At 41.9% G+C, this 27381-nt stretch overlaps 1 protein-coding gene across 1 annotated transcript in view; it reads left to right on the forward strand.

Moving 5' to 3' along the window:
* The first annotated feature begins 592 nt into the window (after positions 1–592).
* The window catches only part of LOC117144614, a 49257-nt gene continuing 22468 nt past the window's right edge, over positions 593–27381 (forward strand). The window contains exons 1-2 of the mRNA XM_033309908.1: positions 593–929; positions 18955–19693. Coding sequence (XP_033165799.1) covers positions 19510–19693 — 184 coding nt within the window. The 5' untranslated portion in view covers positions 593–929; positions 18955–19509. The remainder of the gene's footprint in view (positions 930–18954; positions 19694–27381) is intronic.

Raw genomic sequence — 27381 nt, forward strand, 5'->3', positions numbered from 1 at the left:
ATGTTTTTTTGTGATATATAATTATAATGCAAAAGATTTTTCACTAAAAGTGCATATGCCAATGATGTTCCATGGCTTAAGCCAAATTTCTTGATTGCCTTTACATTACTATCTATACGGTTATCAAAAACCAGTTTTTGTTCTGTTACCAGTATTTCTTACTGTTTTCATACCTAATCTGCTTCTGCGCACTTCAACAGAAACAGCTGTTCATTTCAAAAGTCTGCTCCCACTATTATCCTCAGAGGATGAAGGACCTTTCCTTCGCCCAGATAACTGTTCTACGCTCAGCTGATTTCGAGATTCTCTTCGCAGACACAGTTCTCTTAACCATGACCATAGGTAACTCAGAAAGGCTTGCACCGAACACGGCGAATTCCAGGGCCATTCTCTCTTAGCCGAATCAAAATCATGGCCCAGTGTTATACAATCCGTCCGGAAACGAGAGTCGGATACCACGAAGTCACACGAATGGAGGCGAGGACGCCGCTCGGGTGACGAAACGTGCCGACTCCGATTTCTGGGTGCGTGTACACAGCCTCCGTGCATATCTGATGGCCAGCGAGCAAATCAGTCAGATGCGTGGCGAACGTTGAATTTAACGGTCGGTTTGGCAGTGAAAGTGGAAAGTGGAAGCCATCGCCGTGCTCCACGAGCCTGGCCAGCGAATTGTTTGGTGCGGAAAATAAAAAACAAAAATCACAAAAAATAGGAAAAATATACAAACCCCCAAAGAAATATGAAAGTGAATGTTAGCCCCATAGAGGAAATACATTAAAGTGCACAGCTCGCTGATATAATCCAGTTCAAACAATTCGAAGAAAAAGTGTTTAGGTTGAAAAGTGTGTTCAAACATTGCGTCAGTTAAGCTTGAGAAATAAAATCAAGTGATACCAACACGCTTGGAGTTGGAGTCTGCAAATTTGCTGGTAAATTATTCAAGCAAGTTTAATTTTTCGGGGGAATAGGAGTCTTAGATCCTGTGCCGTCATAAAGTTATACAAATTATTGCCATCCTGACTGCCATTTGGTTGGCTTTAAACTTTCGGTTCACGCAGCGTTCGCATTAAATTTCTTATTTTGTTGTTTTTCTGCCTTTTATTTCCTTTCCGCTATTCGCGTGGCACATGCGGCGTATACGCAATGTATCTCCTTCTATTTAACTTGTGTGTATGCGTGAGCTTGTGTGTGTGTGTGTGTATGTGTATAACCTACATTTTTGTGGTCCTCGTTGTTTTTCCACTGACAGACTGACAGTCAGACAATACCGAAAACAGGATCTTGAGATGGGACCCCGTAACCGTGACTTGCCAGCTGAAAGTTAATTTTATGGATTTACGGCTTTTGTTCGCTCCTCCTAAATACTGACCTGATCCACAAGTTGGCGATGCTCTATATCTATATATATATTAATTTTTGTAATATGACCGAATAGTTTGTCCGAAAACTTGGTCTCCGTTTGGCGTAGTCCAGCGTTTGTCTTCATCAACTTGGGCTAACTTCTACCAAGTGATTGTTGATTTTGTTTGATTTGCTGTTTTTGTTTTGGTTGTAGCTGTTGGCTTTATTTGATTTTAGTACTTTGGCAGAGTCAACATTCGTTAGCAAAAATTTCGCTCACGTTCCATTCGAGCGAGCTCTCGATTTCATGAGTTTTGGATGCTGCTGGTCCGTGTTTGCTTCCCTGTTCCGCCGCTTAGCCATCACTTCTCTATATCGGAGTACATATATATTCCAATTCCTATTTCAATTTCTGTTTTTTGTCTCCTCCAAGTGTCTCTGGGTGTTTTTCCCCCTAGTTTGTTGTTTTTTTTTTTTTTTTCTATCGCCACATGCACTGTGCACAGTCAGTGGGAAGTAGACAAATAAATACGAGTACATATAAATCGGGCGGATATATGCGCAATGGTCCGATGTACTTGCTGTGGCGAGTGAAGCTTAGCAGGGCTGTCCTTAAGATTATTTATGCGGTGATTAGCCGCTCTGAATTATTGCTGAAATTATCAAGTGTGCTATAAAATTTCACTGCCATTTATTTGCGCAACATTTGGCGGGGCTCACGTACTACCAACCAGTCGCCCGCCCGCATATCCCCGATCCCAACCCAACCCATCCCATCCGATCCGATCCGCCCCATCTCCGTTCTCCATTTGCTCCACTCCAGTCCGCTTCAAGCGGCGCCGTCTCATGTGTATCGTTGGCTCGTATTCTGCATCGGTTTGAGTTTGGGCTTGGGTTGGATTCCTGGTTCAGATTCGGGTGCTCGGGTGCGTGCGAGGGAGTGTAACAAATTGCCAGAGTTTGATTTTTAAGTGTGAAATATCGCACAACGAAATTGGATTAATTACACTGGGGCCGGTTAGATTGCGTTCGCTTTTAAAGCCAAAAGCGTTGCCAAAAAGTCATTTTAGATACAAAAATGGTACGCAAGGAAAAGGATTTTAAATGGAATAATCAAGTATGAAAAATTAAACCTATATACTAATGCAACACTATGTGCTATAATTATACGCCAATGTACTGTGCCACTTCAAAGAAACAACCACTTTTAATTAAAACATGTAGAAAGGTGTTTGCAGGAGTACAACTTATTAATGAGTGTGCTCTAAAATTAATCGTTCATCTCTTGTTCAACATCCAGCTGTTGGCCACTGCTGATTATTCACTTATCTATATTATTTATGAAGATACCATTTCCCCTGGCGCTGGAGATGAGGGTCCAAAAACTAAACATAAACGGCTTGTAGAGCCAAATAAGGATTATCCTGCCGGGCCGAGGGAAATGAGATTTTCCAGGAGCCGCTGGCCCCGCCCACTTTCAACAGCGCCCACTTAGCTGGCAACTAATTGCCTAAGCCCCAACCTGAATCCAAATGAGATACTAAAGCTGGATCTGCGGCCGAAGTCTGAGCTCTGCTGAGATTAATTACATTTAAATAAACAGGAATGGCTGCAAACATGGCCAAGACCGCAACAGTTACATGAACAATTCAACCGAACAGACAACAATAGACAGCCGACAACTCACTCAACTCCACTCGTCCGGATTCAATTGAATCACTTGCATTGGGCTACTTTAAGCTGATTACAGGCAGAGTTTGGCTTGAGATATACATTTTGCACAGACTAAATCATTAGCTTTTGTTTTTGCAAAACCAGCCAATTTCACTTACCATGAAAACGTTGTACATTTGATGAGGGTATCGATGGTGAGAAAATCTACAGTGCTGTTTAAAATATTAGTGGTAAAAGGATTAGTAGTAAAGGTATTAATAGGAAAAGGAAAATGAATCTGAATTCGATTTTGACAGCATTTTAAGGTTTGATTAAACAAAAATTAAAAGATTCGTGCCTATTATAGCACTTGACCAACTATAACTCTGGTTTTGGACGCAGCTGTACATGTTATATCTTTGGGTGAATGAAAGCCAAAGCCGAGTTTAATGCCGGGCTTAGTGATAGCAATAGCCAGCCTTTTGCATATGGCAAATGCCCAATGATTTATGACTGGAACGGGCCGACGCAGTCACCAGACATTGTCCCGCTCACAATTGGTGGTGAAAAGCGTGAAAAACTGTCGGCCACATGGAAAATCTCGGTGTGAGTGGGGTAATGTGGGAAAGCGGCAGAGTAAATTCAATTTTACGTTTCACAACTCAGCATGATTTCTATCAAGCCGGGGGAATCCCCTTTTCCACATTGTGTACCGCAAACTGATTGCTTTCGGTGGTCCCTCGACTGTCGGTGTGTATGTGTGTGCCTGTGTGTGTGCCTGCGTTTGGGCGACTCTATGTGTGTGTGTAGCCCCAAAAGCAGGCTACATAAAAAAATCACTAAAAACTTGTAAAAGCATCAAAGCGCACTTTCTGAGCTCTCTGCTCGAAAAAGTTGCGCTTGTTCGGCCCATTGTTGTTGTATCCTTAGTGTTTCCTTTACTGCTCATGTTGTTGTTGTCGTTGTTGCTGTCGGTGGAAAGTTGAAAACTTTTCAAGTGAGTTTTGAGGGCGGTTTTTGGGGCTAGCTATTGGCAAAATTGCTTTCTGATAGCTTGGCTGGTGTATTTATGCAGTTTTAATGAGAGCTCCTTGCAAAGAGGTTGTTGTTAATACAGGAAATTAATAAGTTAAGTAGCCATTAGGTTGCTGAGTGCAAAGTTCGATGGCTAAGAGCTGAGATTATAAGAGCTGTGAAGTGCTCATAAAAATAATTCATATTCTTATCAACCATTTATTAATGCATACTTAACAATTGTTATTTTCGGATTATCTTTCACAAATGAAAACAAACTTTTTAAATTTCACAATGAACGCGTTTTAAATATTCATGTTGCAGCTTTTAAAGCGAAAACAAATTTGTACATGTGAATCCTTAGGCATATCCCATTTCAATCCGAATTATTACCTTATTTTCCCAGTGAAGTCTGAGATGAAACACGAGTCTGTCCTTACCCAGAATATTTTTGGTTTATTTTATTTTTGCGACTGCTGCTTAAGCCGCGTTTTATTTTCACTTGAGGCAAGTGTAGTCATCTGTGAAAATATTGGCAAAACTCAAACAGCGCCAGCATTTGACATAAATCCTTATTATCCCTTTGTGCACAAATTGACATTGCACTTGTAAGGCGATTGCCGAGACTCTGCTTGACATCCCCTTTTGGCTCCTTCCCCCTCGCTTTTCTAAAGCCCCCGGATGCCTTTCAACTTTTATCTGTGGCTTTGTTTTCACTGCCAATGCAGTGGGCGTGGCATTAGCAGCATCTGACAAGTGCAGGATGCCCTGGCTGTCCTGGCAGTCCTGAAAGCAGCCTCGTCCTTGACAAGTCTTCGCACTTAATTGAGCTTGACACACCGCTGCAGAGAGGAAAATTTAGGAAACATGACTAGATATACATCTATTTTACAGCGAAATAAGGGACATATTAAACAAAATTGGAATAGATTAAAATCAGTGAGTCCCCAGATGTTCGTTTTCAGCATAATATAATTTTTTCTGGGTTATCCACTTCTAAATAGGACTAGGATGCGTTGTCTTATATATCTCAAAGTTTATTAATTAATAAAAATATTACTTAAAAATTTATCGTTTAATATGCACAGTGTATCTCAACCATTTTCCAGCCCATTCCGCCCAGTGTACCCTCTCTCGCATAAAGTGCACGAAATTAAAATTCATAATGTTGACTTTAATGGGGCTAATGCTGAAATATCAAAGCTGCTGGCTTAGGTGGCAGCCAGCACATCTCATAGATTAGCCAGGCTGCCATGTAAGCGGAGCCAAGAAAATCCTGGCCAAAAGGCGTCTTCCTCCTGTCAGCCTGCCTGGCATTTTATTATGCGACACGCAGCCCAACCACCTTAGCCGAAAAAGCAATGGAGCGGTGGAGCCCGCCCAACTTTGACGTTATTAAATTATGCGGAGATTTGCGCACTTTTTTTTTCTTTGGATTTTTCGAAAGCCTCTTGACGTTCTTAATGATGAGGCAGCTAGTCGCCCGCCGACTAGGCCGAAATTAAATTATTTTATTGCCGGAAATTCATTAAATCATGCCTTTATGCAATTTCCAGGCTACATTGCTGGCATACCCAAGTGGGGAATCTGTCAATTTATCTGCCTTTTGGCCAGATGGACAGCCTGTCGGCATTTTCGTTGGCAGCCACGCCCTATCCCACTCGGAAACGCCATTGATTAGGACGTGCCGTTGTTAACATTTCTATTATGCTTGTTATAACGCCGGGCTTATTGTTTACCCGGCCGCGGAAAATCGATTGAGTTGTGATCTATTTCCAGACACATGCTCAAAGCCCAAAATCCCTAGCAACGCGACGAGACAATGCAAATCTGACACCGCCAGCGGAGTGGAATTTTATTTATGTTTTCACTGGACGGCTGGAAAACGGAACGGGATCTAAGCCAAGGGCTTAGTCACGGCAAAACCGAAAAAACCAAAACAATCATCAAAATAGAATCATAAAAACAGTTAGCAACGATCATAAATTTTGCACAAAGACATAAAAACTGTGCCACGTGGGGTGCTACATAAAACCACCGCACACCTACCTATTGAAGTGTATGGATATGTTGGGCAGATATATGGCCTCGACATTTGCTGGCCGAATAATCCCTGCAAATCAGCAGTTTTCCCAGTTTTTGGGACACATACATTTCATCTAATAAATCTCGGAACAATAAAAGAAAAATTTACATTTTTATAGGAGTGACGGCGACCAAAAGAAATCGTTAGTCAATTCAATTTAATATGCGATCCAATCGGGCATACCTTGCGTATGCGTAATTTTCATGAAATTGCATTGCTCTAATATGAAATACGTATATAATTTCATCTGTCTGCCCATGGAAAAAACTCATTAAAATGCTAATCGACTTTAGTCACTTATTTATGAGTACTAAATGGGCATCGCTCTTAAAGTTTGCTTTAAAACAGCGTGTCTAATAAATCATGGAAAAATAGAAAAAAATAAAAACTTATCTCTGTAAAAGGCAGTCGTACCGCCCACTAATTCGCGTAATTTTCCAAGAAACCACTCCCCGCACATTAACTGAATAAAATATACAAAAATTGCGTTAATTTTTTAGCATGTTGCGTGGCTAAAGCAATTTGTCCAGTGGCCCTCTTTTCTTACACACTGTGAAAAAAGTTCCAGGAAAATATCTTATATAAAAACGTACGTGATATAAATTTTAGAAGCTTGCAATGCCACTTTTCTGTATTACATTTATAAAGTGTGAATTTTATTTAGCCATGACCCTTTCATCACCTTTTTTTTCTGTGCACCCAAACGACTCCCCGATGATTTGGCCAGCAACTTTTTTAAGTACTTGACATGAAAATTGCGGACAAAACTCAAGCCAGACCCATCTGTAAAATTAGACGCACGCCAAAGCTCGTGCTCCACTGCATAGAGCCCACTCCGAATTTCCAATTTCGGATACCAAAAACCCAGTAGCCCAAAATCCCCCCCGATGTTTGATGCTGCACTGATGTTTATCATAACCGCCTACAACAACCACAATGACAGGGACCACAGCAACAATATGGTTGGCCATTGCCGCACCCGGCCAAATAATTTGCTGGCAGGCGTAGCTAATGACCAACTCGTGTAAGTGCGATGGATGGATGGATGGGTGGATGGATGGATGGATGGAGGGTTGGCTGGTTGCTCGGTTGTTGGGCTAGAGGATGAAAAATCAGGACGCAGTAGCCACCGAAAAAAAAAAACACGCCCCACACAGCTCGGAAACAACAGCAACAATCACAAGTTTTGTTACAAGCAAAATGATGGCATGAATTCATCATGGGAGCGCTGGGAGGAAGGAGCCACCAGCTCGGACTCTGCCAGTGGTGCCACTGTCCCCAATCCTTGTTTTCCACATCCCTACCAACACCCCGCCTATGGTTTTTGTTTGGGCGAAATTTAAAATGAGTGCACTGAGAAAAAACATCATATGAAAGTTGCCATTCCAACGGAAGTATTTAAACTTAACCAATTTTTAATATCCATCTTTGAGTTTGCAAACTTAAGCTTTGGCGATCCTTACTTACCTAGAAAAATAAGCATTTGGCGTCCTAAGGGTGTCCATACCACGAATCTTGATTAAAACCGACTTTGTTGATCTTAGACTGTTGATTTAATGTCTGTTTCTTTTACCTATTTTTTTTGCCGTGCAAGGACACGAAGTCTTGCTCGCTCCAGGGGGATAAACAGGAAAGGACGAGGAGCGACATCGTTCGCTAATTTTATGCTCTTTTGTGATTTTTGTGCCGGACACACCCTGTGGGCATGTTTAGTGTCCTTTCACTTTCCAAGTAAATGCAAACTTTGCGCGCTTTTGTCATTAGCGTTGATAGCTGTAACGTGAACAGGAAGTCGGGCAGATACCGAGTGGGGTAGTTGGGGTTGGCAGGAGATAGCTCCTTGCCGGCTGCCTTTTTGGCCGCTTTTCACGTGTTGTTGGCCCTATTTGTAGACGGCGCTGTTGTTGTCGTCATCTGGTTTGCGGTCCCCAACAGTTTGGTTACTTTTAATGAGCGGGGCGTGGCACCTAGCCTGAAACACTGGTGCTAGGCGGTGGGCGGTGGGTGCGCGAGTGGGTGGGCTGCTCTCATTAAGTTGCGGTCGTACAGTTTTATTTCACTCCTCGCTAATGAAAGTGAATTATTAAATGAAAGCCCAGCAGCTGAATGGCGGCAGTTGATTCTTTCGCCGAGTGTTGAACTTGTGACCCATCTATCTACTAGTCGTTGTCAGTACTTGAAAAGGAGCCCACTTCTCTGAATGTTGGTGCCAGCCAAATTTGTTGACCCCACCACTCAAACTACACATGGACTTCAACATCAAAGAAATTCACGTAGCAGGGTAACCCACTTGGAAAAATTGAAATTGACTCAAACAAGGCTTGGTTGTGGTGATGGCTGCTTATTAAAGTGCCATTGTTCAGACATGTGCTTCTCCATATCAAATATGTATGCTAATGTCGGCATTTTTAAGAAGTTCTACGAAAAATAAGCGAAGAGCTTAACAATTTTTGTACGAGGATTGAAATACCTTTGCGTTGTTGCTAAGATTATTTTCATGAAGTGGGTCTAAAGAGGTAGGTAGTGTAGTGTCTAGTGCCAGACAGCTGTTATATAAGTTTGTTATTTAAAATTCTATACTTTTTCGGAAAACTTCAAACGTTTTTGTGTTAACAATACTAGCTTTTAATATACATTTATTAAAGTTTAATAAAATGGATAAGTGAACGAGATTTTTTACCGAGTTTTCTACAAAAAACGGCATACCCTTTTTTACGAAAACCCTAATTACACGGAAAGAAAAACATTCCTGTATCTCCATATGTTCGTTTCATTAAATTTGCAATCGTTTTTAATTTATGCCCAGATAAAAGCAACAGCTGGCCCCCAGAGACGCAGACAGAGGCAAATTAAATATGTAATAAATAAATCAGCCTGGAATGTATGAATAATGAATGGGTCATGTCGACTGCCTGTTCTCGAGTTGCTTTGGTTGGATTTTCTTCATTTTAGTTTGTGTTTTCCATGGGTTTTTCCTTCACATTATTTGAATTGGGAGTGCAAATATTTAAGCAACCACAGCAGAAAATAGATTACTCTTAGTTATATACGGAGCAACAATTTATGCAAATGTTTGAGCTTTTGTTCAGATGAATGACGCTTACGCCCTGTAGTCACCCTTCGTACTTCGATGTTTTGCGGTGGAATTTTCTTTAATTAGTGCAACGAACTGTGTGCAACGGTGGGGTGCAAAAAGGTTCTAGTGTTCTCATAGTGGCGAAGGTGTAATGCTATTTTGAACATAATTGCAACGACACGCGGGTCTCATTTGAAAGTTTGGCAGCCTCAACCGCAGCAAAGCAAAAACACACACACCAAAGCAGCGGTTGCCACATCAGCAGCAGGAACTAAGCACATAGCAGCACTGAACGTAAAACTTACTAACTCTTGTATAAAATTAAAAATATTAATTATATTAATATTATAATAATTAATAATATTAATTATTACTATCTGCCGCTATTATATATGAACCCAGTTATTAAGCAGCCTGTGGGTGTGCACGCCGTGTTTGACGGACACAGACACACACGCCAGCGAGCATGTGTCTGCAACAACTTGGTGGCTTGCTTGCGCAAATGTGCAAATATTTCACTTGCAGCGCCTGGAGTTATGCAACACTAATTTGCGAGGCGTTGTTTTTGTAGCTGCCACTAATTAGCGTCTAATGCAGAAGCAGCAGCAATAATAATGTGGCTTCTCTTCGGGGGTCCTTGCCTAAGGATCCCCAAGGATGGCCATAGCCATTTCCATTTGCTGATTCCTGATCAAGACGCTAACGCGCAGGGAGACAATAAAAATCGCATGAAAAACGAGAAGAGACATCAAAATAAAATCTCGCCAAATGGCCGTGCATAAAACTTGACAATTTGTTGGTCAAAACTTCTCACTCCACTGTCAAGTATTTTGCAAAACAATACGCCATTTAACTGCTTCAATTCGAGTTTGGTTGTAAAACTTTCCCTTTGGCACACTTTTTTCTTTTGCTCTTCCTTGCCCCATTTTACGTATCTATATAAATTAGGGAGTGTGTATGGGTGTGTGTGTGGGTTTGCGCGTAACCTTTGAACCAGCGGAACAAAATGGTTGAAAGAAAAAATGCTTGCCAAGTTTATTAAAAGTTGCGGCAAGTTGCAGACTCTCTGGGTCGCCCCTCCCCAAAAGGTTAAGAAGGGTGGTCACCCAGGGGGGTGGGGGTGGCGAAAGGGGGCGTGGCAGGAAGTGAGCCCTGACAGCTAGCAACTGACAAATGCCAACGCTAACTCACTCAACTCCACGCAAAATAAAATAAAAAATTCTGAAAACGGCCAAGAAGAAAGATTTCAAGTTTCTTCCTTCGCACTTTCTTGTGTTTTCTTTTGTTTCTACTTTATTGCTCTTGTTGTTTGTGTTTTCATTTCTTTTTTTTTTGGCAACATGTTTGAGCGGTTTTTTATTATTATTATCTTTGACCTGACCTGGGACCTTGCCTCCTTTCAAACATTTTTTTTGCCCCAGCTTCCTATCCTTTTCCATGTTTCTCAATTCTTATTTATGCGCAAAGTTTTCGGTGCTTTCTTATGCATTTTGCGTGTAACCTTTGCGTATATTTCACAGAGTGCCACTGTGTTTTTAGGTCAATGGGTTGTGCATACATTTTGGAATGAAATACTAATGGGATTTGCACCATTATGTTGCCATAAATGCAATTTGGTGGTATAAAAATCACTGAAAATTATTATTATACGTAATGGAAGAAAAATATGGCCAACATTTAATTTGAGAACTAATTTGGTAGTTAATTGTGTTTATGGTTGATATAGACGAAAACATAACTTCGGAAGTAGTGCAGTTCTAAATGATATAAAAGTTTCTTTTGAAGTATATAGTCTATAAAGATCTCGCGATGATTTCTTAAAAGAATGAATTGGTTGGAAAAATTCCTCTACTTTTGGCAACATTTTAAAGTCCACTGGAGAGCTACCGACACCGATTCTAATAAACATCAAACATGCCCCACGATTGCATGGCAAACAGACCAAAAGTCCGGCAATCTGAACTTTGGACATCAACTGCCGGACTCGCAGTTCAACAAGCTTTGCTCAAGCATCGATAACGTGACTACACTACTCCGTCTCACTTTCTCCGTGCATTTCTCCCCGATTTTCCCCCACTATCTCCCGAGATGTTGATGACGACGATTCGATGGGAGATGTGAGAGTGTATGAATGCGGTAGGGGGCGATGTCCCTGGAAGTCCCTGGCAAAACGGCTCTGATTGAACACAACAATTTTGAAATTGCTAGGCACACACGCACACTAGCACACACTCGCACGCTGAGTGGGCGGAAAATGGGAAAGTACTGGGGGCGTGGTCGTGCGATGGAGCTCTACACGTTCGCATTACGTGCTGGTGACATTAGTGCCGAAAACGAGCAAGTGAAAAATTTAAGCAATCCTGTGTTCTGGCTTCAATCAATTGGCAGAAATTCGCATCTGCTGGCCTACACTGTTAGTAAAAGTCCTAGCCCTAATATAATTTATGAACTTTAATTATAAATAAATCCATTTAAACCATGAGCCAGACTCTTTATTCTTTATCTACAAAAAAGTGAATTTTTGATGTAACGCATCTCAAAACTGACAAATCAAATTCTCTCGATTTAAAATAATATTAAATTATCGATTTTGAAAGTTTTTTGGCACGGTGCGTCACTCGGGGGATGTTTGTCAGTGTTGTTCCGAGGATGTCTCGCATTTCCGGCACATAGCCGTTAAATGATTTTTAGCAAAAATCGTGCGGACATGACACACTCAAGTGGCTACCAATTCCGATCCCAGTGCCCCCCATCGAGATTGCTCACCCTCAGTTGAGATGGCCTGGCCTATCGATGGATGTTCCGAGCCATGTCGAGTGGCGGGGAGGGTTCTCAAGTAATTTCCATTAAGTAAGTGTTTTGGCACTTAAAGCCCGACTGCAGTGGCATTGGCTGCTGTGATTGCATTAGACGACAAGTGGTTGCCCAAGTGTCGAGAGCCGAGTTTTGGGCTTTGGGTTCAGAGGTCAGACCGACGAGAGGGCAAGCGTCTTAAAGCCGCTTAAGCGCGTATCTTTCGCCATTTCCTGACCTAGACTTAAAGCCTGCTATTGAATTTATTTATGTTTCCTACACTGAGACTTATAGTTAATGTACTAGCACTAACTTGAGAGGGACATTTATTGCTCAAGTAAGATGTATTAAACGGCCATTAATATATTTTACTTAATGTGTTAACCAGGTTTTTCTGCCTGTGTAGTGGCTGCCTCCTGTTGTTTGCTGTCGTTCCTTTACCTGAGCCTAAATTTGGACAAACAACAGCTGGCTTAGGCCACTGGCCACCCCATCGCTGGCTTCTCATCATCATCATCATCATCTGGGTCGTTATATCAATGTATGGCTGCTGTGAACGGTCGATGGGATGGTTAACAAAATCTTCGTTTTGAAAATGCCATTTCCGACAATTTCCCGGAAACCTAGCATCCGCCCACGAAAAGGGGGGGCGGCGAAAAGGGCGGGGAGACAGTGGCGACTGACGACAACGCTAATGGCGCCATTGTTGTTTATACATATATATATAGTCACAAAGTCAGAAGATTGGCGGCCTAACGCTCATTAGGCATCTCCTTGACAAGGACCCAAAATCGGAGCTTAGTTTCGATGGTCTCAGGTTAAATAGTAGAGAAACGGGTGGAGATTTCGATCGATTTATTATAGAATAATTAATTAGTATCAGAAATATAAAAATATTTTTGCTGTTTGAAGTTTATCTCTTTATAAAATATTTTTAAATATTTTCATAAGTGGATGAACTGAAAAATAACAAATCATTTTGCCCCATAAATACCAAGAAAAGCTGTTGAACATCCAGGTGTACCCAAGTCCCATAGACTTTGATTAAGTTAGTTTCGAATCAGGAGGTTCCTGGAAAATCAGTTCAATGATCTGCTCAAGTGTGTCCTGGGCTACCCGAATTTGCGATACATTTAAATTGATTTGACTTCCTCCTTGGGATATGTAAATACTCGTCTCGTAATTATTTACATATTCAGTGGGGTTGTGCATCGTGATTAGATTGATTGGGACTCATTTGCATGATACTTCTGGCTGCCGTTCTGCAGGTGGTAAAGGTGGTAAATTTACCAGTCCACGTTGGCTTTGATTGCTCTGGCGTTGTTCATGAAGTGCCTGGCCTTTCAGTTGGCTTTATGCCTGCTTTTCCGTACTTTCTGCCTGCTCTCCGCTTCTTTCAAAACACGACCCGACCCCGGGCTTATTGGGTCAAGCGTCCTGGCCACAGAAAATGTGTAGCGAGCGACAACAATTGTTTTACAGCCAACCCCCAGAGTCGGTTTATCAACAGCTCCTTCGGCCTTCAGTGAGAAACAATAGATGTACTGTAAAAAACACGCTTTACAATTTTTAATCTGTAGTATGCTGATTTATCTTCACTTGAACTTTTAGTTAAGGGTTACATACCCTTTATGAGTTTTAGTACTATTTAAATGAATATCTTTACAAAAATGCACAAATAGATTGAATTCTTTATGATTTTAAAGAATCTATTACACCTAACTATTAAATTTAAATTTTTTTGTAGGTATGAAAAGTATTAATAATTGCTTATTGCATATGAAATGTGTTTGGCCTAACTATTCTCCCAGTGTGCTTGTCTCTGTTGGCAACGTTGAGCTTGAGTTTTTCCAGTGGAAAATCAAGTTCATTTCTGTGCAGTCTGCCGTGAGACTGAGCCGAGTTCTTGTGGCCCAGAGTCTCGGACTCGCACTGTGTCAACAGCGGTCACAATAGGTACTCATTTGTAGTGAAATTTTGGTCAACAAGGCGTGACCTTGCCCTGCTTTCCGCACCCCCTCACCACCCCAATCACCCAACATCACCTCCTCCATTTTCCTTTGCTCAGTGTGAGCATGTTAGGGAAAATTGCTTTTATATTACTTGGAGTGGAGCTCGGTTGGGTTTTTGCTCGGCTTTCGTTTCCCTTTTGGTCCATGTGTCATTATGTGGTATACACATTGTTGCAGCGCCTGCTGTGTCTTACACTTCCGCAGTGGCAGCTGCAGACACGCCCACTCCCTCAACGCAACCCCCCATTCCCCATTCTCACACCCTCTTTAGGGGGTGGGTGAAATTTTCTTTAACCTTTGGGGGTCAGTTCTTCTCCCGTCTTCGCACGCAGTTTCCCGGCCGAGTTCTTGTCTTGTCATTGTTTGCTTAATTTTGTATGCCGGATATCCCAGCGTGTTCTTGCCATTGTCCTGCTGTCACCGAAATGCCAGCAACAATAACAGTAACATAAAGTGTGGGCGTGGCCAAAGGCTTCCTCCCAGCACTGCCCCCCACCTCCCCAAAACACACAGCCACCTCTTCATCGCACTTCCATCAATGTTTATGCCGCTGACAACAAAAGAAATTAAATTGCCAACACTGAAATTCAATTGTATCTTCCTTCCCGAACCTCACTCAAAATTCCTCAAAAGCCACCGTTGTCGTGGAAAGCGGAAAAGTACGGGGAATGACGACAACTTGAATGGTTATTGGCCCTGACTTATTGGAACATTGATTTTCCCTTTGTCGGCGGGGCCTCAATTGTAGGAAGTAAACATTTTCGGCGCTTTCAATTTATTAAAAGGCGCGTGAGGCAGCCATAAAAAGGTCAATGATTATTATGCCGTCCATGCAAAATGGCAGACAGTATCCAGAAATAGTCAAAGTGCGGGAAAACAACTCAGAAGTACACTGAGAAAAATTCGATTAACTTAAATGCATTTATTAGCAAATTATTTCAATGATTATCAAATGGGATTGCGACTTTTCATATAAATTTAAATAAAGTTCCAAATAAAGTTTCAAATTGTATATTCTTTTCTATGCAATTCTCATAGTTTTTTTCCGTGCTCCAATTTGTTTCATTTCGGTTCTGAGGGGGCACTGCAGCAAGGACGACCCGAGTTGATGGAATTCTTGTGGTGCTTCATGGAGATGAAAAGGAAGCTCGGCTAAATAAACCGGCCCTTGCCGATAGTTCAGTTGGCAGCCGCATTAATATGGAAATTTAATTCGCAGTCGGGCATTGTGCTACGCTCTTCCTGGCCATAAATCAACATTTAACACAACCTGAACATCCGCCGCTGTTTGCTCAATTTTTTAACCATTTTCATTTCCAGTTTCAGCAGCCCGTTTGCCAGTTGGTCAGTTTGCATTAAAGCCTGCTTTGTAGCGCTTTAACTGCAATTACAACCATTAAAAGTGTGCATAATTAAAAAATGTTGCCCTCGTTATGACACATTAACATATTTGCATACGGCCATTGTTGCCATAACTCCCGCTTTTCCGCTTTGATCCCTGATGGTTAATTTATTTATTGAAACAAACAGCGAAGGGTTTTGGGCTTAATCGGGATGCAAGAAGGTGCCCACACGCAATGGCCAACATGAGCCCATTTGGCCCAAAATGAGGAGTGATGGGCGGAGCATGTCACATTTGCATTCCGCCGGCGATTGTTCCATTGTCCAACTGCCGTCTAATTCGGATTCAAATTCAGATTCGGTTTGGGTTTCGCATGCAGCTGCAGTTGCATTCGATTACGGCCAGCGTATAATTGTGCAACGCTAATCAAAGCGAAATCGCTCTTGGCCCGCCGGGCGAATCGATTAATGTGCCAAGGATGCATTTCCAGATGCAAATGTATCTGCGGGTCGTATTCTGCATTACATGTTATGGCCATTACCGTAGCCATTACAGCGGCCAATAATCGGCGACATTGAAATTCGTTAACAAAAAGCTGCCTTTGTTCCGTGTAAATTATTCAGCATAAGGAGTATCTTTAATTGGCACCAAGGTAACGCATAAATTCCAACTGCGAGGCTTTCGGCTGTGACAAAGATACTGAAGAACTGCCACAAAGATTGAATTCATTCCGTAGCAACCGGAAATGGTGATGGTACACTGGAAGTATAAAGAACACAAATATTTACAAGAAATTAAAATTTCATTTGAACTTAAATGTTAATTTGATTGATTTGCCTTTGTGAGATGAAGGAGCTATATTCAATATTTTCTCAGGTGGTTCTAAATAAAGCAAATAAAGCAAATAATAGAAGTTATTATTATTTTATCATTTCGTAGTTCACATTATGTTTCGCAGTGCAATGTTTTCCCACTTGGCAGTCGCTATGTGTGAGGGAATTATTATCTTGTACTTGCCCATGTCAAGAAATTTGCATTTTTCGGTGTGACAAAGGGCGGCGCAACGAAGGACGATGACGAGGGGCAGGACGAGAGGCGGTGGCAGCCGTGCAGACAGGACTCTCTGTGGTGCGATGTCAACGTGCGCTAGCAGTTCCAATAGCTATTCCAAATTGTCTGCCACAATGGACTGACAAGGTGCTAGATTGCATGTGTGGGTCTGTTTTAAATAGAGCAACAATGTGCAGTGGCAATGAGATGATGGCTGCCAGCAAATGTGACACAGATACGAGCTGAAACTTTCCAATGTACTGACAAAAACCACTGAGGGCTTATATGTGGAGTTCTTGTGGCCTTCGCCAGGTACGCCCTGCCATGTGATCTCTCTTGCTTTTTAATTAAAACGCGTTTCTTTGAAGTTATTTTGTAAATACATATACGAAGCAGGTGAACAGTTGTACTTGATTTTTTTTATATAAAATTTGAAAAAATTGTTGCATTGGCTGGTTAATCCCAAACTGCATACTACGCAAGCAATTTGTTAGATTAAACATTAATCGCATTACCCAGTGGACAATTTAAGCGTGTTAAAGTACCTGGCCTTGAGTCCATCGTAAAACTAGAGTACTCGAACCGTTTATGGAGGCAACATAACCATATAATACACACCCATATGTTCCAGGGGACCAACGCCCCTCACCGCCCCAATATCCTGGCCATCTGCCAATCCGCCCATTTAATTGTGCGGTTTCTCAGCCATTTTTATGTGTTTTAATTTTCATTGGAGCACTAAAAACTTGTCAACGTCGTCAATGTCAGCGTGTTCCCGCTTCTGGGGTAGAAAGTGGAACCAAACGGGGAGCAGGGCCAGCAACACGATCTCAAGGAGGCCAATAAACACTTTTATAAAATTCTCAAATCGCACGTGTTGCGTTTGTCAAGGGGTTGCCGTGTATAGTATACATGGAAGTGGAAGTCGCCCCGACATCGGGACGAACAATACAATAAAACTGCTAAGTGCATGGGCATGTTGTTGTGGCATATAGCTCCATATAGCTCTATTCGGTCCCTACTCCACGATATATATATGCATTAATCGAGGTGTGCTGCATGCCGCCCATAAAAACAAAGTGGGTGCACTCGAAAAATTATGCGATTTACCTGAGGGAATATACGTTATGTGCTACTATACCCTGTAATGAAGTTTAGAATTTATTTATTAATAAAAAGTGTGAAAATATCACAGTTATTTCTTACAATATTCCATAATATCAACAATGCTATTGATATATATTTCTTAAACGTAATATATCATATATGACATGTAATCATTTTCCACCATTTACAACTGCTTGCTATGACTCAAAGGTAGTATTTCTTTGAGTGCACAACAGAATCGGGAATGGAAGTGGCGGCAGCATCGATAAGCTTCCAGAAAAAGAGTGCAGCGCGTGTGCCACATAAAAATGGCATTTTGACATGGCCACCGGGTGGCTGTTGATGCAGGGGGCCGAAGGGGTCGGCTAATGAGCATTATGAATGCTTGCCATGATGTCATTGCACTTGAGTGGATCTAGTTGTGTTTTCCTTTATGTAGGGGCAACCTTCACACCCCCACCCAATGCCAACTCCCCTCGAAGTCTTACAAAGCAGCGAGCAATGAAAGCCGGGAAATTTGTTGCATTGGGGGGTGGCGAAAAGTAATTGCAACTTAAATAAACAAAACGCCGGAGCAGCGACCGCAGGGCGGAGGACAAACAGTGGCGGAGTTGCAGTAACGGGTTAAGTGGCCGCATCCTCCGGTCGCCCTGAAAGGGTTAGGCTCACATATTTAGTATTGTGCACATGGGGCTGAAGAGCCTGCCACTTGTGCACAGCCTCATTAGCCGGAACAAAAAATCTGGCTCACAAAGAACTCACTTTGTACTCGTTAAATTAAACTCAGTTCTTCGGTTTGTTTGCATTTCGGGTTCTGTTGCACATGATTTGTTATTGTGTATCACTTTTAAGTTGACTTGGAGGATGCACAGGGAAAAATTGAGTAGTACTTTTCTTACATCACATGAAAAAGTATGGTTCTGTTTATAGTGTAAAAAAAAGTAAAATAAAGTAAGTTTAATATTATATTTTATTAGTAGCAAATATAGGAAACATTTATTTTAAACAGGGCCTACAAACTGTGATTATTTCAGGTTTTATTATTTTTATTTCTGATTTTGAGTAGCATATATGTAATTCCTTATTTTTTGTTCATATGGAAAGATTCCCCGTGCTGCTTGCTGCTACTGGCAACATGTTGCTGTGTTTCCAGCAACATGCTGCCACCGCACTTCCAGCGCGCTAATTTTGGAAATGTTAACGCTGCGCTACGTCACACCAGGCCAAGTATTCATGTCTTCATGTTTTTCGGGGTGTGTTCTTGGGGAGCGTCCTGATAACTCCTCAGTCGTCTGTCAACTTGTCGTAGGCGCGGATTGTCGCTCCGGGAAAATTTAGATTCGGATGTGAGGCGCGTTGTGTTGCGGTGCGGTTTTCACTGTTTGTTTACATGCCAAATACTTGCGTTTTGGGGGACGACGGCTGCTCCATTTAATTACACAATAACTAAACTTTGTTTGTTGTTCATTTCGCTTTGCAGAGCACTTCCGGGGAGCAAAACAGCTGGACACAAGGGACGTTTATGAGTGCGTGAAGTGAAGTACTTGGCAGATACCAAATGGGTGCCGTATGAAATCAAAGAAAAAATAAATCAAGACCAGAGGAAAATCTTCGAAATCGACGAAAAAGGTCGGGGACGTGCAACAATTAACGGGCGGAAATGGAAATGTATAAACAATCAGCGAAATGTGCAAATTCGTGGAGTGCCAATCGAAAGCCAGCTTGAGTGAAAGTGAAAAACTGCGGCGCGGGCAAATTATTAATTATCCGGCTGCTCTTTAGCGCGATTTTCCCAGGGCGCAGTGCAGACATTTTGTTTATGAGCCAATTTGCCAAGCGCAAATAAAACCGAACCGCTGCCAGTCGAGCATTAATAATTTGCATATTCCGTCCCATCCCCATTCAACCACCCCCCTAAAAAGTCCCAAGAAACAGACAGTGCGGCGTGCGGCGTTGAAGTGTTTATTAAATTGTCTTTGCCACAAATGCAAGACATTTTCCCGACACGCGTCGCAATAGTATTTTCCCCCTCGAAATGCTGGAGTTGCAACTTTGCGGAGATTTGTCAGCCGGCGACTTGAGCGAAATTCCCAAAATGGGACACCAAAGGGCCACGGATACGGGACATCGTCAGATTCGGAGCCACAGAAAATCCGACTGCCGGACTCTTCCAACCAGATGCCTCCTGCTGCTCCTCGGCGTTCTACTTCTGAGCATGGGTGAGTCTGCCATTTGTTTAGTCTAATTATATTGCCAATGATAATGTTTACCAATCGGGAAACATCAAAGGTGCGGGTTGAAAAGCCATCAAACAAATATAGCTGTAGCGTGCAAAAATGTTTCTATAGAAAAGTTATGCCTAATGTCAGAAACGAAAGAAATCATAATGTAAAATTTGTTCTTTACCTACTTACTTCTTGGAAAAAAGCGACCTCATCTTCCAAAATTTTTCAATAAATCATAAAGCATTTTTGTGAAGGATCCTAACTATTTTCCGAAGCGACAAATTCGAGACCATTAATACGCACTTTAGGAGTTTCATTTGTTCAATTTAATGAAGTATTTGTCAGGCATCGCCAGTGAGCACCCCCTCCCCCATCTGTCATCCCTTTTCAAGTGGTATCTGGGTATCTGGGAGGTTGGGGCACTGTCAACCACACACGAACCCCCAACTCAATTGACTGCTCCACTTATTTTTTGCCAAGTCGGACGCTGCGGCTGCTCAATTAAGTGACTCGAATGTGACTCTATCCCCAAGTATTTCCACCCTTTCCAAATGAAAGTCGGAAATTAAAAGAGTTCGACAAATACACCCTCTAGAATAGATACGCATCATGTCAAAAACAAACAATATAATCTTAGAAGGAAGAAAATATTATAATCGATGTTTAGTTAATATGTTGTTAACCTATTCGATTTAAGCATTAAGTTGAGTGTTTGATGATTTACATCATTGCAATATTCAAAATGCCATAATTTCCGAGCCATTCATTCTCAACACACAGTTGTCTTGTATGTATTTGCTTTTCTCAGTGTAGATACAAACAATCGATACATGAAATGACATTCGAAACAACACTTTGGCATAATAAAATACAAATAAAAGGGACATCGACTGCGATACACAGCCGCCAATTGATTGACGAAGTGGCAAAGATCTGGCGAGTGGAAAGTGGGAAGTGGAGAGTGCCGGGCAATAAAAGGGATTGACAGGCGGTCCTAAGCGGTGGCGAGGTGTCATCCTGGCGGAGGAAAAGGGGTTCGATTGGGGATGGGGTGCCATGGGATCCACTCGACTCGCTGTCAATGGCAATCAGCAGAGGAATCACATCCCGCACACACACTCCACTTTCGAGGAGCGCTAATGCTGATGCCGAATGCTTGTAAAAAGTTTTTAATGACCCCGGCTGCCGTGTCGCCATGGCCACAAAACTGAACACTATGGCGCCCGGAATCGAACAGAATCGAGGCGGATCGAATCGAATCGAATCGAGTATATAGAATCGAGGGGCGTTTGGCGAGTGCAGGGGGCCATCCGCACTTGCCAAAGCAAACCTGTGTCAGACTGTTGCTCCATTACTCCGCTGCTAATGAACAGCTTAAGCAGCATTTCAATGGGGACATTCCCTCGATTGCAATCAGTGCAGTCGTTCTGGATGTTTTGCGGCCTTTTCCAGGCATTTTCAAAAAGAAAAAGCAAGGCCACAACCAACATGGTACTCGTCTAAAAATAAGTTTTAGTGGCTATTGATATATTGTGATACATCGAAGAATACAAATAATTTGCCGCTCTAAAATACATGCTTAGCTTAGCAACTTTAGAAACTACTACATTCTTTTAAAGTATGTATAAAACTTGAAATTGGAGTCAGAAATATTACACATCTCTGACTCGAGTGAATTTTTCGGCAGCCGGCGGAAGGGGTGAGAATTCGATTGGAGTTGGGGTACGGATTGAAGTGCCGAGATCCGTGACTCTTTGGAGTGCATTGTTGTAGGTCTTTTCCAGCCCGAAATCCAGAGCACTCCGGTTCACGGCATTGTGAAGATCTGCATCCGCCGCAGCAGTAGAAGGAAAATCTGAGGCATCAGCTCCCTATTAAATGGAGGCGCTAATGGATGGGGTTAATGGGCTGGGGTTGGCGGCAAAGTGGTGTATTAGTAAAAGTGAATTAGAACCAAAAACGGGCTGCTATTGTTCTGATGTACGACGGACTGTAGGCCATAACCATTCCCCCGAAAAGAAGTGTGGCTATAAATCAGTGCATTGAAAGCTGTGCGGATTAGTAATAAATTTAATTTGATTTTCCGGGAGATCGGAATCGGGGATGGTTGTGGATGGTTTTCACGGTCCGTCGACTATGTAAACTCGTTTCCATCAATTTATGCTCTACCGAAAGTGCATAATAATCAGGGACATATAAATACCATAAATCCCATGAGCACACTGATGGTAAACCAACGCTGGACATTCGTAATCAATTTCCCAATTTGCTCACTAATAACAAAATGCAAAAAAAAAAAAAAAAACTATAAATTCAATACTCACTCGAATGCGTCCAATAAAAATACATTTCGGAGGTCGAATTGAGCTAGACTATAGAATACCCAATATTCCGTGATTATACCCGATACTCGCTTTATATTGGTAGTCAGTAAATGAGCACAAAAGGTTAAACAATTTAGTAACTGCTTATGTTAATTAGAAGTAACTTGGATTAACTAATTAAATGAGAATTTTGCAGGCCTAAGGCATTGGTAGATTTTATGGATTTTCAGACGAATTATTATTCCGTCAGTATATGTGGAAGTTAAACTGACGTGCAACCTTTTTCCCCAAGAACCCTCCACAAATGCAACGGTTTTATCATTGAAATATTAATTGCAAAATAATATTGACAGGAGGCAAACAAATTACAAATAAAATATGTAAATTTCCTGTGGTTCAGTACTTGCGAAAATGCCAGCGGCATACGAGTGGGCGCTGTTGGGCCAACATTTTCGGCCACCAAACAAATTATGCTAGTCACGCAAAAATTGCCAAAGGTAAATCGAATTCGCAAATCAGGCTTAGACCCCGCGTCTGTATTTGTTTATTATTAATGCAATTTGTAATTATTTGTTTCGGTGGCGTGACTGCCAGCATGTGAGCCCACAATGCATGTTCGCACACCCATTCCCAACAACGATTTCGTCTGTTTGCCGGCTTGTTTATTTGTTTGCTTGCCACAGCCATAAAACGCAATTATCGCGCACAAAGAACAAAGCTGGGTGCAGGAAAAGTGCACATCCAACTATATACGAGTATATATGTATATAGCCACGATTCTAACCAGAACCTAAAATGTAGCCAGCAAAAAAACGCAGAGAGAGTTTTCGCAAAAGCTGCAAAAGTTGTCGCCAGCATCAGAGAGTTCCGCATTTTCGCATTTGCGTTGCCATAATTAACTTATTTTGTACATTAGCAACAGATTTTGTTTATTAACGCATGTGCGCTTGCTTTCGGTAATGCGATACCATTCACGCACCCCCGGGCTTTAATGTGCTAAGGGCTGGTGCCGCAGGACCACGGTACCACGGGGCGTATACTTATCTTTTGGCATTGCGAAGTGAGTTTATTTGTTTTCTGCTGTGGTTCTCTTGGGTGGTTGGCTGGTCTGGTCTGGTCTGGAGGGTCGGTGGCTTGGCATTTTGTGCGGCTGCTGTCGCATAATTTATTTATCATTAGCAAAATTTGGCAAGCATTGGAATGCTTTCTTCACTCTCCCTCCCCACAGAAAACTTGGCTGTGTCTGTGCGTCTGTGTATTTGGCTAAATAGTTGAAATAATTAGGCTCATTAGAAGTTTTGTAGGTCTCTGGCTACAGAGTGCTGCCTTGATTGACAAGTGCAAATTGGTATTAATGCAGAAGTTCGGGAAACTTCGGAAGCCACAAGCAAAAGGGGGAGCTTTGAACCGAGCTCAGGGCGATTATTACGAATTAAATTGCAAAATTCCACGAATAAATGAACCAGTTGAAATGGAAATAAAGGCAAAATTATGTTTGCTTATACATATGTCGGGTTAAGAATATCAGGGGCCTCGCCGTCCGTCCGTCCGTCCATATCAGCGTTGCTCATAACTCTTTTCACAATATAATTTTTATGCAGCTGTGCGCAGTCAACGAGTCCACTTGCGTCTGCTTTGGCTTCTCCACGATTAATGCCTCACTCCCGTTTCGTGCAGCCTGCTTTGTCTCTTCTCAATTTTTGGCATTTCCTTTTCATTATATAGTTTTCCCTTTCTAACCAAGCAGCGCAAGTGGCCACGTTCAGCAACAGCTCTATCGCTCTCGTTTTTGCAAAATCCTAGATAATTCATCTATTCATCCTCACACATTGACAATAAATAGGAACACGCATAATAGCAAAGGGAACATGGAGAAGAAGTAAACGGCGACTAAACGCATTCATTATTTTCGCCACGTGTTCATAAATAGGAACACGCATAATAGCAAAGGGAACTTGGAGAAGAATTAAACAGCGACTACACGCATACTCATTATTTTCGCCACGACACGGCCATTCTGACATTTACACGTCCTCGTGTAAGCTTTTGATACCGAGATACCAAGATATCAAGATCACATACTTTCATCACTATTCAATAACATTTAATTTCATTAGTTTGACTTTATTAGGCGTACTTCTTAAATCTTAATTCTGTGAAGAAACAAAACAGCTTTTATTTCATTGTTGCTGGGATAACTTATTCTGTTTTCATATTCAGTTTCATTGATCAGTAATACATCAGCTTACAACTTATCTTAACATTATCATTTATCGATTTCTATATATCGATCTTCCGCCAGTTCACACACACTTAATTATTAATTCAATCCAAACTCATCGTCTCTCCTGGACGGATAACTCACAATTCATCGTCTCACCTGACGGATAACTCACAATTCATCGTCTCACTTAGACGGATAACTCACAATTCATCGTCTCACCTAGACGGATAACTCACAATTCATCGTCTCACCTAGACGGATATCTCTCGTTCACAAAAGAACTCATTGGCGGGCTTTTCTTTTCATTCAACTGTTTCTATATTTCAACTATTGCTCTACATTCTCGTTTAACTCATTCGGGATTTCTGCATCCGGCATTTTACGTATATCTTCATGGCAATACTTGAACGATCGGTTACTCGTCAACGACTTTAGTGTATACCTGTCACCCTCTAATACTTCAGTTACCAAAAACGGTCCTCTGAATTTCGGATCTAACTTAGTTTGGTGTCTCTCTTCATTCCTCAATAGCACATAGTCACCTACGTGGTGTTTGTCAACGGCTGCCCTACTGCTATCAAATCGCGATTTGTCGTAAGACGCTAAGGAATTCATATTTTCTGTCGCATGAGCTCTAACAGTTGCCAAATCTATTTCACATTCGGTCTCACATGGGGGAACTAATCCAAGGGGTCGAGCCTGTTTACCAATTAACATTTCTAACGGACTTGCCTCAGTGGCACGAGAAATTGTACAATTCAGTGCAAGTTGGACTTCGCCAAGTGCGTCCTGCCACGATCAGTGTTTCCATCACCCGTTCCACTTGCCCATTTGCACGGCTCATTCCCGTAGCAATCAAGTGAAGTTCAACTTTCTGCGATACGCAAAACTCTGAAAACTTAGAGCTAGTAAAACATCTGCCCTGGTCGGCGATGATGCGATCTGGTACTCCAAATAAGGATATGGAAGATTTCATAGCATTAACACAGCTTTCGGCATCTATCTTTAAGGTGTGATACAGATAAACAAACTTTGTATAGGCATCGATCTGAACAATGACATACTCCTTCAAATCGCTCTTGCCGCTTAATTTACCCGTTATATCTATGTGGATGGTGTGCCACGGTATACTTGTCTTCGGAATGGAATGAAGTTCCGCCTGAACCTTCCCGGAAGATGATTTCACTGATCTACAAGTTATGCAGTTTGAAACAAATTTTCGAACATACTTGTTCATTTTAGCGAACCAATAATACTGGTACACTTTATCAAGTGTCTTTTGCCACCCTAAATGCATTATCGACTCGTGTACCTGGTTAATTACTAACCATTTGAAAGCTCTGGGTACAACTGGTAAATAACTTGTTCTACCTCGTCTTTGGACCTTGCGATATAATACACCTTTTCGCAAATCATACGTTTTGGCCAAGTTTTCGGCCAATTCATCTGACTCCAATTTGTTAACTATTTCTATTATCTCAAGGTCTAACCGTTGCTCAGCAAGAAGCCAAGTACTTGAAATTTCAGACAGATTTACTCGTTTTTCGGGAATCTTGTTTATTGACAAAATGTGTTCGGGTGATAAAGGATTTCTTGATAGGAAATCCACATGAGCCATACGCTTACCCTCTCTATATTGAATTTCGAAATTAAACGATTGTAAGTAGGCCCACCAGCGGTGAACTCTGGGTGTTAAATCTATTTTTGTGCGAGAAGCTTTTAATGAATTGCAGTCTGTATAGACAACGAACTCACGGCCAATTAGGTAATGGCGAAAATGTTTAACGGCTTTTACCACTGCCAAGGTTTCCAGCTCGTAGGAGTGATATCTAGATTCAACAGAGGTAGTTGTTTTGCTGAAGTATTCGATTACATGGGGCTTACTTTCTATACGGTGCAAAAGTATCGCTCCATATCCACAGGCACTTGCATCAGTGTGCAACTCAATAGGATATTGCGGGTCGAAGATTACCAGAACAGGCTCATTTGTGAGGATCGTCACAACTTTAAGTCTGATCTCTTCCAGCTCAGGGCTCCATGTAATCTTGCCGCTACCAGACGAAAGTGAATACAATGGTTTCATAAGTTGGGAGAATCCAGGCACGAATTTGCGAAAGTAAGAGGCCAAGCCAATGAATTGTCTAACGCCGGAGACAGTTTGAGGAGGAGGCAAGGAGCTTAATGAAGCTATCTTTCGCACATTCGGACGAATTTCTCCCGCTCGCACTTCATAGCCCAAATACTGAACCGTTGTTTTGAGAAAACTGAATTTAGCAAGGTTAAAGGTAAAACCAGCCTTTGTAAGAACAATCAAAACAGTTTTTGATTTTACAACTTTAAAATTATCGGATGCCAAAATTACATAAAAGCCTTGTTTAAGTATTTCTCGCCCTATCAGAATATCATTCCTCATTTGCTCGTTCGGGACTACATGAAATAATATTTCCATAATATTTTCGTTTATAGTGACTTCACTCAAGATTTGCAATGTACTGCACACACTGCCACCACCAATGCCTTTTATCATTACAGTATTGTTTATACGTTTACCAGATAAGGGAGCACTCTGCACCGGAATAGAAACAAATTGCATAGATCTCACCTCGTTGATGCAAGCTTCCCTTTGGCTCAGTCACACAACATTGGTTAACAGTCTTCTGTTGAGTCACATCTTGTTTGGCTGCACTTCCGTTTTTCGGGCACTGGTTGGAGAAATGTCCCGGTCGGCCGCACCGATAGCACGTAACATTTGATTTTTCACGCTGCGGTTTCGCCTCTCTAACTTGTCGCATTTTACTTCGGCATTCAGCAATTCGATGTCCCGGCTTTGAACAGAAGTGGCATACAACTGGCGATGCCTTACGGTTCTTCTGGTCAGGTCCAAGGTTGTCATCTCGAGCATGTCGCTTCTTGTCGAACGTAAACGCTTTTAACTCCGCCTGTAGCTTACTTCTGGTACGCACATTGGATGTGAAGAGGACGCGCTGCAAACGACTGTCAATGTTTGCCATATGCGCAAGAACAGTTGTAACGGCAATTTCTTCTATTTCCATATTCCGCCACTTTGTAGTCAGCGTCGTCACCAGCCGACTCGCATACACCGCGTAACATTCGTCGGCAGTCGGGCGGCTGTT

Source organism: Drosophila mauritiana, chromosome 3R (genome assembly GCF_004382145.1).
Source record: "Drosophila mauritiana strain mau12 chromosome 3R, ASM438214v1, whole genome shotgun sequence".
In the NCBI taxonomy this organism is placed as follows: domain Eukaryota; kingdom Metazoa; phylum Arthropoda; class Insecta; order Diptera; family Drosophilidae; genus Drosophila; species Drosophila mauritiana.